Below are 13,319 nucleotides of genomic sequence, written 5' to 3' on the forward strand. Positions count from 1 at the left end.
GGAGCTTCAGAGCACAGATCTGCAGGGCGATGCGGCGAGACATTTTCTACCTTTTGATCCTCAGTAAGTCCTTATTATCTGGGTCGCACCTGGATAGTGATTGCGGTAGTTCCTGGGTAGGATATCCTTGAGGGTTGTTCATCTCTGCTACCCACCTTACAATGTAAACAACAAAAAAGTGTCTGCAAGGGGTTTCTGGGAATTTCTCTTTATAGATCAAGATCATTGATCAGCACAGGTTGGGCAGCAGGAAGCCAATTAGGGCACCGACTGAAGCCGCCATCTTAGCTTACCTTTTTGAACACAAATCACACCTGATCTGTATTAGCTCATTGTTTCTCAACCCTGGTCCTGGGGGAACCCCTGCTCTTACATGTTTGGGATGTTTCCCTCTTCCAACACACCTGATTCAAATCAATGGGTCGTTATCAGGCTTCTGCTGAACTTGTGTTGGAAGAGGGAAACATCTTGTGTCGGAAAAGGGAAGACATGCAGGGCAGGGGGTCCCCTTCTTACAAGCACAGAGGGCTTACCTATGCCGTTAAAACTGCACCTCCACCAACCTAAAACCCTCAAAGAAGACAAGGAAATACTCCTAGGAAAACCCAGAGGTAAACCACTGAAGAAACGTTGGGAAGAGCAACTCTGGGAGGGATCCCTTCCTCCAGAGATGGTTAGTGCTACCGAGACCTGTAGACCATTGGCTGAATCCAATTTTGCAGCGTGCTCTTTTTACCTGTGTTACCTGAGCATTGTTCCTCAGTGCTCTCTCCAGGTCTCTTAACTGTCAACATTTAGAACAGAAGCTTATTAGTGAAGCCCGGGGATGATTCAGGATCAAGGCCAAGATGTCTGAATGGAGGATGAGACTGTTGTTGTTAAGTGAGGGCCAGGATAAAACAGGAGCACGGAAGACGATCTGACACACTCTCTTGTAATTACAAGAGACACTGTTAAGCCAAAGAGAACTTTGTCTCTTTCAAATTTTGTTCTAATATTGTTGTACAAAAAAGGGTTTCTAATAAAGACCAGGAGGAAATATGTTGAGCTTTTGGCAGGAATAAGCGCAGCTAGTTCTGGCAGGGCAATCGGGCAGCGCGCGTCAGTCAGTGATCGGGGACGTAAGGCATCTTACTCCACCTTCCTTACTCCTCCCACTACCACACCCATGTAGCAGCGCATATCCATTGGGCCACGTCCGATAAGGCGTCTTTAAAAGATATGCACACACTCACCCCGGTCGTTGTATGATCAGTGCTGCTGCCACCCTCCACCCTCCCCTTCTCCCCCATGCTGTCTGTGTATCTATCCAACAGGGGGATTATATCTCTATTGCTCCCTGCCTCACATGTCATGTATGTATGTATGTGTTGCATCGAGGAGGCAGGGAGTGCTTCCCTTAGATCATCCACTCCGCCAAAGTAAATCTACATGTCCATGTCATGTAACAATAAATGCTCAAATCTAATACGTGATTGTCTTGACTGAACTCACTTTGCACTCCACAATCTATTTTGGGGCTGAATATGGACATAGCTAAGGATGTCTGTTACCCTCAAACTATCAGCCGCTGCTGGCTTTACCCCAATCGTTTTGTTAGCTTTGAGGCCAAATTGTGCAACTGGGAAAACAAGTCATATTACAACACTACATCAGGTCCCAAAAAAACAGGCATGCAGTTAAAGGAACCAAATTGCCTGACATTTAGCCTACCTTTATTTAGGGTTGCCACCTTCAATACAGAAAAATAAGGGACGCCTGCCGCAGCGGGGGCCACACCCCTCGGGGCCACGATGACATGACAGTGGTGGTAAATCACAACTTAAAACACGTTTTAATAAAAATATTAAGATTGATACATGGAAATTATAAAAAGATTTCTGCTATTGAAATCAGTGTGAACAGATGCCCTCAGTCTCTCTCTATCACAACTCAAGTGGTCATATCGTCAGCTATGACGATAATAAACAGGCCAACAAAGTTTGACAGTGAGACCACAAAAAATTTGCTTTTGGAGGAACTTGTGAGAACCATATTTTATTAACCTATTAAATTAACAGATCCATAACTTAATAACTTTAAATTAAACAAATGCTTTGATACTCAAAGTCAAGTCTATTGGAAAAAATAGATATAGTGCAGGAGACTTGCAAATGAACTTCCATGAACATCATGAACATGATAACATCAGTGGACCAGAAGTAGTCGTGTGCAGTATTGGGGCATGTCAAGCCTACTTCCTTTTATAAGTGTACTTCTTATTACGTGGGGGCATCGGACCTGCCTCCGCCATTCTTTCAAATCGACTCTACGCCAAGAGACCCGCCTTCCTCTGCCTCTGATTGGCCGTGAACCTGATCAAACCAATGATGGCAACTAGTATTACCCAATCAGGGGCAGAATAGGACGAGACGTCGACAGAATGCGGGTGGGATGATTTGCATGGGATGCTGCATTGAAGACAACTCGGAAAGTACGGGACAAATCCCGTCCCGTATTGATTCAAAACGGTACCCGCTATTTTCTTCTCAAATACGGGACAATTCCGTATTTTAAGGGACGGGTGGCACCGTACCTACCTTGCATCTAACATGCAGTTAAGATAGGATAGGTAGGGAAGTGATATCTTGTAGGAAAGTAGCCCAGACACTACATTCCTATCTCACAGACATCCAGTAGCACCTTCGGGAAGTTGTGAGATCTTAAGACACCATTTTAAACGGCAACACAAACAGCTGAACAGCCTAGCACCCAGGATGCCGAAATGAGACGATATCTTGTCGAGCACTAGCTCCAAGGCTAATGTTAGCCTTTTTGGCTAGCCTTCCAAAAGCCTTTTCATAAAAAAAGCTGCTTCACAGCTGGCTCTGAGACCCGGGACAATGGTCCGCATCTGGGTAGCCATATCTTTTACTCGAGCAGCTGCAAAGTTTGTGTGTGCGTGCGGTCGTATCGTGATTAATCATTGCAGGCCATGCATATTAATATGCACTTAATGGGATGTGGGTAAGCCCTTGTGCTGCCTGCTGTAAGCCACTCTCCAAGGCTTTGGAGGGAGAGGTGTGTGTGTGCGGAGATAGGAGTGTGGCTGGAGGCTCCATGGTTAGCAGGGCTGACAGCCTCTGAGGCCCGGGGCGTACCATTGCCCACTGATTCATGGGTGAAGTAACCAATGTCGACACGTGCGCAGCCCCAGACGAAACCAAATAAATCTAATATCGCTCACAATCCGCGCTCTCGTACATGCACACAATGAAGCTACGTATGGAAAAACACACATTCGCACACCTTTGTTTAGCCGTGTCCTTCAGTGGGAACCCTATTTGTTATATCCATAATAGAAAATAGAGTCAGCCTTCAGGATAGCTGAATGGATAGGTTTTGTGGGTGGGAAAAGCTTCTGAGAGACCCAAAGACAAGAGAACGATATTCCAAGGAACGGTATGCTGCCAGGGATGGGTAATGTTAAGGTTTACGTACAGCTAGTTGGGGGGTTTTAGCTGAAGCTTATTGAGTCATCTGAAGGGCACTTGTGATGAATATTGCTCTTACTATGAGCGCTTATTAACAAACAGAGCATGTAGCCTACAGCCATACAAAATGGTGGAAACTAGTCTATAGGTAGTCATGTCACTGATGGCTGTGGTAAAGCTACCACATTTTTTTTATGGAATTGTAAATCACACACCTAATCTTCAAATGTGCATTTAACTTGAACTTTATCTCATAAACTTAGCATTATCAAGGAAATGGCATACTGTATTCTTACTGGTTTTCAGATTATGTTTAAATGTCCGGAAAAAAAATCTCACATTTTGGTCAGCCTTTATGTTGACGGTTGAGTGAGCTTTTTTGGGCGTTTCATGAAAGGACTGTTATTTGGAAGCAGCCCTTTACAAGCTTGACTTAATTTGCATAGAACACAAGGGAGCGAATGATTTCCTAGGAAAGTTAGCCTTGGTGCATCACCATAGAAACAAGCCATGTTCAGAGTGGTCAGAAAATAGATTCAACATATCCTGTTTAGAATGGTATGGCTGATAATTGAGTGTGCGTAAGGTGTGTTTAGTGGGTTTTAAACATCATTAGTTTACCCAGAGATTTAACTGTTAAAAGTACATTGGCCCATTGACTGTAGAATTATGAGGTCTGTTGTTACAATACTCATTTTTGGGGGTTTGTTTGTGTTTGGGACTGTGTCCAATTGCTAACTTTGATTGAGGGGACTTTGATTGTCTGTGCTTGATGGGAATAAGGAGGTGGCTATAAGCAAAGAGAGCATCTTTCTTTGGATGGCTATATGCTTGACTTCTTGTTACATCCTATTGGACACTGTCATCGATTGTAGTGTAACAAGGAGAGTGACAAAGATTCCAGGAGTGTACAAAGACAGTCCACTTCATCACTTGTCCATTTGAAGCAGTGTCCACGAACCACTTATAATTACAACGTTCTAGTTTAGGAAACTGTCCAAAGAGTGTTAGCTAACTTAACGTTTCAACTATGATGAACTGGTCATGTCAGCTTACATGTCGTTTTCACTCCACTTCTGGGCACAACTATCATTGAAACATTATTATGTGACTAGTTGAGGAATTGCATTGAATTTTTGAATGGTAATATTATGAATTAGCTAGCTACTGAAGTCAAGTTATTGTAGCATTGCAAGTAATTGAGATGTTTTTGTTGCCATGGGATGTCTGCTTGTATGTCAAACCTGCCCTCCAGAGTCCAAACCTACTGCATGGACTCACTCATTCTACGGCAAATGATCTGATAGAAATCCACGCGTCGGCACTTTCAAAGCGTTAGGTGCAAAATGCCTTCATTCAGACCGGCTGTCCTTAAAGTGGCAACGTGGAGACGATAAAACCCTATAGGACACCGGATGACCTCCGTGACCTTTTGAGACTCAAATAAGGTTACAGTGCACTCTATTTTTATCCTCGACCACTGGGGCTTGAAATCCCGTATATCAATGGGAGGAGTACAGTACAGGCTTATGAATTGGATTTGACCTTGCTCTTCGAGCAGAGTGCTATATTCAGTCCCCCCCCCCCCCAGTTGAGGTGGAGTAGCACTAATGCAAATGTGTCTTCATTCATCCCTCCTTTTGTCTGAGGACGAGGACATGAAAGGCGGTTTCGTCTTAGACGGCATGGCCCCATAAAGTATGCCATTTCATCTCGTCGTCTTTTTTTTCGTCTCTCGTGCCGCAGAGAATAACATCACTCGCTGCCTTTCTAGAAACTGGGATGTGAGCGTTCTAGAGGGCCAGACAGTTCTGGCCACTTCGAAGAGTCTGTGGGAGAATTCAAGGATTTCTTACATGCTTCTGTATCCAATCTTATTATTCATTCATGGATTCCTACTGTAACTTATTTTGTGTTCTGATGACAGTCCCGGGTTGATGATGTATATCCGCCTGATTGGATAACGGAACACCTGTTGGTGGGGTTAAGGTCAGGGTTAGTTACACCTGTCGCCTGTATGTTAACTTGATTTCCCCTTTCTATTATAAATTCTGTCAACTGACCTTCATGCCTCAGAGAGACTTTGCTCGTACCGCTGTGTGTCTGAACTGGTCATTTTTATGTTTATTAAACTGTCTCTCCAATCAGCTGGTTGTCTAATACCTATAAACCTATAAACTGCTAGCCAAACTGTTCTAGTGGAGACAACAAAACCGTTTTTTCCCAGAAGTCTACAGATTATAGTAGCGCCCAAACTATTGACACGGGGTCTAAAACATTTGGCGGGTCCACCTTGCTTGCTGACGCTGGGGATGGCACCTATTCAGTTCAGTGTGCACAAATCGTCTAATCCTCTTTAGACCCATGGCACTCGAAATAGCTGGCGCAGAAGGGCACCGGAGAGCTAATGGGATTCAAGAGATGGACGTCCTTTGCGCGACATTGATAGCTTTGTCACCCTTGATGAGACCGTGGCTGACCTCCTGATGTACCATTTGCCAGGAGTTGGATTGCAGATAACCTATATCATCCCGGTACTCTACCCCCCACCCCCCCACCTCCCAAAACGACAGGGGGGAGTGGTGTGTCTCTCCAGGCATGCTCCCCTCTGTATCATAGGAGCTTTTTTGCATATTTCTGAATCCTCCTCTGGGAATTGAGTGTGAATAGTCAGACATTTGAGGCATGAAAAGAGAAGATTAGGTTCAGGCCCATACCTGTGTAATCCTGCACATGGTCACACCTGGCAGGCAATCTAACACATGGTATCACCCCGATGCTCTTGAGCTGGGCACCATGGGCATGGATGCTGGGAAACCTGCTTGGATCTCCATGGTGCGACGCAACTTTAAAAACCGAAGCTTCTGTTAAGTGGGAAGCACGTCGCCAAGCAGCCCGTTTTTGCCGAGAGGCACGACGTTTAAGCAAGGCACCGTTTGCCAGTTCATGTTTCGAGACCCACAAAATGACATCGGCAGTTTAGCCATTGTTGGTGCACCTATTGGTGTCTCGTGTTTTCTTTTTGTTTTGTTGCTCTGACGACAAGAAATGAATGGCAAGCATCTCATCCCCAGAGGTACTGGTGCAGTGGGCCCGACCCAAAGACACTAATAAACGGCCTGCTCAAGCGCATGGCATTCTGGGACTTCACCTCTCCTCTCTGTGTGTGGACTCTCGGTCCCTGAGAAAGATCCTTACTCTCCTCTGCTGCTTCTCCTGTCCTCCATCTCTCCCTTCGCCCTGACCCAGTGGAAGCCGCTGACCCAGGGACATAGGGTAACTGTACCGGTATTAAAATAGCAAACGGGGGGGAAACAGAGCATGTTATGAGATTCACTCTTTTCGCGTCTCCCTGGGTGTGGCTATAAATAGCCCCTCACACTGGAATAGAGTTTTCCCCAGCGATGCCGACCAAAGCCGGAGGAACAGCTGCGTTAAAGCCAAGTCCTGTTAGATCAGCACGGTCACATGGGGGTGTCTCTCTCTCTCTCTCTCTCTCTCTCTCGTGCGCTCTTTCTCTCTCTGTCTCTTTCCCTCTCTCTCCCCCTCCCCCACCACCCTCACACTGTCGGAGTGAGTGAGAGACAGAGAGACTGTCTTCTATTCATTCTGCTGTAGCTCGATTAGACCTGTCTTTTTTATTCAGGTTTAATATTGTGTTCTGTGTCCATGTCTTGGCCTTTACACTGTGTCTCTCTACATCTCTCTCTGGATGCGCACGCTGTTTCTCTATGTGTCTGTGTGTAGTCTAGCCGTTTTGCTGTACATCATTACGAGCAGCCAAAATGGGACTGTACTCGACGATGACAATCGTTTAGGGACAAATTATTTTATTGACCCCAAACTTAATGAGTGTATTTAGAGAAGAGAGAGCCGCATCGAGACGGGCGGTTTATGGCCGTGTGTCCCCGGCCCTTACCTCCCACCAGCACGACGGCGCCACCAGCATCCTCAATGGCCCCCCCCCACACGCACACGCACACACACACCACTTCCCCTCTCCTTCTCGCCATCCCTCCTGTCATCTTTGTCTCCCCCTCTCTCTCTCTCTCTCTCTCTCTCTCTCTCTCTCTCTCTCTCTCTCTCTCTCTCTCTCTCTCTCTCTCTCTCTCTCTCTCTCGCGCTCTCGCTCTCTCTCTCGCTCGCTCTCTCGCTCTCTCGCTCTCTCGCTCTCTCTCTCTCAGTTTGACATCACAGGTGTGTATATATAGCAGATGGATTCTCCCCGGCTGGCCTGTTTCAGTTCTCCTCTCTCACGGTGAGGGCCCACTGCCGTCTGGACGGTCTGCTCGGCTCAAACGAGGCAAAAACACACACTCACAGTTCAAGCGTCGGTTTGAACCCGCATTCATTATTCACGTGTCCCCAGTCCTCCACACACGTGTACACACACACGCAATGTTCACTGTTCACCAGACTCCCCACCAGACAGCTGTGTGTGTACTGCTTCAGTGCTAGATATCGAAAAGGATGAGGTGGGTTGTTTTTCTTGGTGCTCGGCGCTGAAACGGGGTCTCCCTGGTTCCCTTTCCAAACGTGAGTTACGAGACGCGCGTGTTGTGTGCATCGTGTGTGTATCCTCTTCGGTGCCCTGTGCGCTCGCCCCTGGCCCTGTCCACCTTCAGTCCCAACTCCCAAGATTTATGCCCCGGCCCAGCCCTGCCCACAGCACATGTTACCACCGCAACATGCCTTGAATGCTTGGAAGCAGGCGGACGTCCAATCAGGGCGAAACCCTAGCTGGCCTGTGTGTGACACACACACACACAAATGGATTTTGTACCACACGATAGGGGTTTGGGGTGGACTAAAGGTGCTGGGTTGGGAGGTAAGAGAAAGAGACAGACAGACGGACATACCAGCACACACACACACAATGACTATCCTAACCGTGATTCAGCTGGATCACACATGCTTGGAAGTACGAGGGGAGTCGAGTCAATTGGAATGGTGTCTATTATGGTCCTGCTTGACTCTCTTCATAACAAAAGCATTAGACACAGGCTGGACATTCAGGCTCTGTTTTCATAATGGCGGCCTCTGTAGCCTGTAGTCTGGCTTTCAGTTCTCAGGGTCCCCTAAGCAGGAGCAGATAGTTATCTGATGACTAAGTCGGGGCTTTTTAGGCCTGGTTTATTGGCATTGTTACATGGGGGAATCTAATTAGGAAAATGGCAGCTGTGTCCATGCCGTATCATTAAGAAATGTAATCCAATTTCACTGGACAATCCTCTGTCCTCATCCTTTTAAACAGACCGTGTGCTCTCCCCGGCTCATGTGCGGTTGTGTCTGCTGTTAAAGCCGGCTGATATACCGTGCCCTGCCGCCGCCACGAGTACATTATATTCAGGCAACGTATCGGTCGCCCTCGTGGCCTGGTTGGGTCCTTTGGAATGTTTCTGCCCTCGCCTCTCAGGTTCTGTAATGATGTGAACTCAGTGGTGCCTGTCAGGGAAAACACGCATGCACGCACACAAACACACAAGCTCAGCAACAATATTGGCCTAGTTCTGTTACGAAACACTTTCAGGTGGTGTAAACAACCATTCTCTGTGTTCGTGTCAGTTTTTTTTTCTGTCAGTCAGTACAGTAAGATGTCTTTGGCAGTGGGGAGCTGTCCTCTTGGAAGAGTAGTATCAGCCTGTAATAAACGATGAACTACAGCATGTGTACCCTGTAGTAACCCGAGTGTTCTTTGGAAGGGAGGGATGGCCGCCGACCAGAGGTTTGAACGTTATTGGAGTGCCAGGGATTCTCTGTGATGCCATTTACTCTGAGTCTGCGCATGCATCCGTGTGTGGATGTTTACGGCATTCGTTTGCGTTGTGCACGCTATCGCTAGTTTTTCTTTTCCCGCTTTTTTTGGTGCCGCCAAACTTAGAATGGCCATGTCGAGCTCTCTTTTTCAACTTCCTGTAACATTGTGACTTCCTGTGATAGCGTGTAGCCTCTCTCACTTAAGGGGAAAAGGAAATGATGTCAAGGAAAAATACAATGAGAGCCTGGAAGTGCATGCGGTCACATTGGCGTCTCCAATGCAACCGCGTTCACTTCCAGGCTCTCATTGTATTTTTGCGAATTATACAATGACAATCGGGGTGGTCAACTTCTTCTCCAGGGCGTGTATCGACCCCTCCCGACCTGTTGTTTTTACTTCTTTTGGGGGGGTCCAAGTCTTACTTAGGGGGGTCAAACCCCTCCAAGCCCCCCCATAATTTGGACCCTGCTCACACAGACACCACATGGAGGGTTGAAAGGCCCGCATGAGAACATCAGTCTTTCACCCCATACCCTGAGGGGAAATGAACTTCCAGAGCCACATGTGCCAAACCCAACAGAGCAACTGCACAGCCTCACACGCGTGCATACACACACACACACACAGACAAACACACACACACACACACAAACGTGCAGCAAGGCAGAAGCCAGTTCATCGTTCACGGCATCGGAGAGTGAGGTGGCGAGAGATTCGAACGACGACGATCGACATCATTTATATTGCAGTGAACCCAATCAACCTGTGTCAGTGAAAGGCGCGCTCCGCGATTCATCTCGTTCTCCGTCACTCTGGACGCAGTCGACTGACCGTGTGTCTGTGTGTCCCCCTCTGTTCTCTTTCCAGGAGAAAGTGAACAACCCTGCCAACAGCCAGGCAGCAGATGGGGCAGCCAAGGGGACCGACGAGAAGGAGGAGGTCCCGCTCAGCGAGGTGGGCTGGATGACCTCCGTCAAAGACTGGGCCGGGGTCATGATCTCAGCCCAGACGCTCACCGGACGAGTCCTGGTAAGGCATTCCAACCGCCAATCATCTCATGCCTTGTCTGTAAACGACACGCTGCCTTTGACGAAGCAAACTTATGTGCTCGTTATTTGAGAGGAACTGCTGTATTATTGACGTGAGGAGGTCTCTGGAAGTGGTCTAGTCCGGTTCGGACCGCCCGAAGCTGCCTGGCTGTGGCGCTTTAGGCTGCAGATGACCACCTGCTCTGCTGCAGTGCATTTAATGCAGCACATTAACTTACTCTGCAGTGGCTCAGCCAGATAATGTGACCTGTGTGTGTGTGTGTGTGTTGAGAGAGAGAGAGAGAGAGAGAGAGAGAGAGAGAGAGAGAGAGAGAGAGAGAGAGAGATTTCTGCATTGACAAAAGAGGGAGGCACATAGTGTTTTAGCAGTAGGGAAGATGTCACCATGACTTTGGCTTTTGCTCTGGTATGAGTTCAAACACTCTTACCCCTACTCGCCGTTTCTCTCTCACCCCCCACCCCCCCCCCCCCCAAACACACACACACACCCCCACCCCCCCAAACACACACACACACCCACCCCCCCAAACAAACACACACATACACCCCCCACCCCCTCCAAACACACACACATCCACCTCCCCCCCCAAACACACACACACCCCCACCCCCCCAAACACACACACACCCATACACCCCCACCCCCCCCAAACACACACACACACCCCCCATCCCCCCACCCATCCCCTATTTTCTCTGAGCCGAGGACCTCATCCTATTGGACTCCTCTGGGCACAAGTGATGTCACCAGGCTGAGACCACGTGACATGGACACGAGTCTTCGGCACCGCCAGGCTATTGTCCTGATATCTATTCATATTTGTTCTTTTTATGATGGGGTTCCGGTCCAATACTGCGCTGCTGTCTGTTGGTCTGCCAACTGTCAGGCCTGTGGAGTGGGGAAGCACGTAGGGAGACGGGACGTGTGCAAAACGGTGGGCTGAGCTACGAGACAGCTTATCACCTCAGGCGGCCATCTTAGAAAGCTGTTATGATGGAGGGCTGGCCCATAGAGGCTGAGTATGGGCAGAGCCACAGCACGATGGCGTCAGGTGCCTTCTAGAAAGAGGGGGGGGGGGGGTTTGATGGACCTACTTTTAAGTTCAATTCTTAACTTGCTTTCTTTTTGGGGGGGGGAATGATTTCCAAACCATTCTTCGTTTCACAGACGCTCTTATCCTAAGCAACACAGCGCAGCGGTTAATCAAGGAGCAGAAGTGCTTGTCGTTTGTCAGGGCAGCGGACTGAGACTAAGCCGTCATGATTGCAGCCGCTTCTTCCTCTTCAGCTTCGCGGGATGTCCTCCGCCCCAGTGTGATTGGCAGGCTGCAGGGAAACCGCATGCTGCTTGCTACTCTGTTACATTAGGATGAGACTTCATGGTGTCAGATTAGAGATGGTGGTCACATTGGTTAACCCCTAAACTCCCGTCTAGACAATCTGGGGTGGGGAGGGAGGGAGGGAGGAGATCAAATCTCAAGACCAAATGTCACTGTTGTTTGGTTGGAACTGATGGATTTGTCTCGCGGAAGAACAACCAGCATTCAGACAGGCATTGTTGATTCCTCCAGTGCAATTCGACCACCCTCTTCATTGTGCATGGCTCGATCTTCATTTGTGTGAACTCTCTGTTGGACGTTTTGAAGAGAACACTGGAGACTGGATGACACGTGCCCTGGGAGATGGCGCAGGCAGAAAAGAAAAACCAGACAAACTTTTGAACGTCAACTATCATATTTGCCTGAATTGGATTTGCAGGCGTACTTATCAGGAGAGAGGGTTGTTTGGGCTGCGATGAAAGGAAGAAAGGGGGGGAAACAGAGAGAGAGAGAGAGAGAGAGAGAGAGAAAAGGACAGAGAGTGGCAGGGCCAGGAAGGAAGGGGAAGTGGCAGAGAGAGGGAGAGAGCGATGGAGAGAGGGAGTAGCAGGGAGGGGGAGTGAGGGGGCAGGGACGGTGAGAGAGAGGGAGGGAGAGAGGGAGGGAGGGAGAGGGAGAGAGGGAGGGATAGGGAGGGAGGGATAGGGAGAGAGGGAGGGAGGGAGTCTCCTGATGGGAGATGTCAGTCTGCTAGATGACTCTCACTTAAAGCCACGGCGGGCACCACGCCCTCTGCCTTTCATCCTCTGGTGAACCGTTACAAACCCTGTGTGTGCGTGTGTGTGTGTGTGTGCTGTCAGTGAGAAGAACTACAGCGTTGAGGCTGTTTCCAGGCGCCTGTTTCCAGCTCGGCCTGAGACCATCACCTACTGTGATTTGTGCTATTTCAGAGAAGACTCCAGAATATTCCAGTGGCTCTACCTGCTCCCTGCTTGTGTAATGCGATGCGCTGCAAACGCCACGGAGTGTTTTGTGTAGGTGAATGAGCGTGTGCCTACAGCATGTGGGTGTATTTTATGCATTTGTGAATGTATGCGTGGTGCATACATACAGGACATCCAGTACAGTTGTGCGTGTCTGTGTGTGTGTGTGCGTGTGCGTGTGTGTGTGCGTGTGTGTGGAGGCGGATCCGTGGGCCTCCTGCCCTCCCATCAAGCACCAAATTGGGAAAAGCTTCCACACACACCGAGCCTGGCTCGGTTACCATGGCAACTGCCGGGGGTGGCAGGCGCTCAGTCATCTGATGTGCAGGACTGTCAGCCTGAGCAGCAGGGGTTCAAACAAACACACACACCACACACACACACACACACACAAACACTGACAGGTGGGGCTACATCACGCCGTGGGACCCGGTAACATCCCGGGGAAAACAACAATTAAGACGGATAGCCGTGGGCGCGGCCGACTGTTCGTTTTTGTTTGTCTCGACGACTTTGCTGGTAGCGAAAGATCAGGCGGCACCCGGAGGCTTCTTCAATGAGCCGATGAAGAATGAATCTTCGGCGGCGGCGGCGTGACGGCAGCGTTGCCGTCTGGGCGGGGCTCACCCTCCACCGGGCGGGGCCTCCCGACCACACGAGCGACGACGAGGCCCTCGTTGCTTGTCACCGGGGGGGGGGGGGCTAATGGGACGGCGCTAAAGCGATCGGGGTCTCCG

At 49.0% G+C, this 13,319-nt stretch overlaps 1 protein-coding gene across 1 annotated transcript in view; it reads left to right on the forward strand.

Moving 5' to 3' along the window:
• Window positions 1-13,319, forward strand: part of LOC124473880 (calcium-activated potassium channel subunit alpha-1-like) — a 119,836-nt gene that overhangs the window by 19,134 nt on the left and 87,383 nt on the right. The window contains exon 2 of the mRNA XM_047029596.1: window positions 10,099-10,260. Coding sequence (XP_046885552.1) covers window positions 10,099-10,260 — 162 coding nt within the window. The remainder of the gene's footprint in view (window positions 1-10,098; window positions 10,261-13,319) is intronic.

Source organism: Hypomesus transpacificus, chromosome 11 (assembly GCF_021917145.1).
Source record: "Hypomesus transpacificus isolate Combined female chromosome 11, fHypTra1, whole genome shotgun sequence".
In the NCBI taxonomy this organism is placed as follows: domain Eukaryota; kingdom Metazoa; phylum Chordata; class Actinopteri; order Osmeriformes; family Osmeridae; genus Hypomesus; species Hypomesus transpacificus.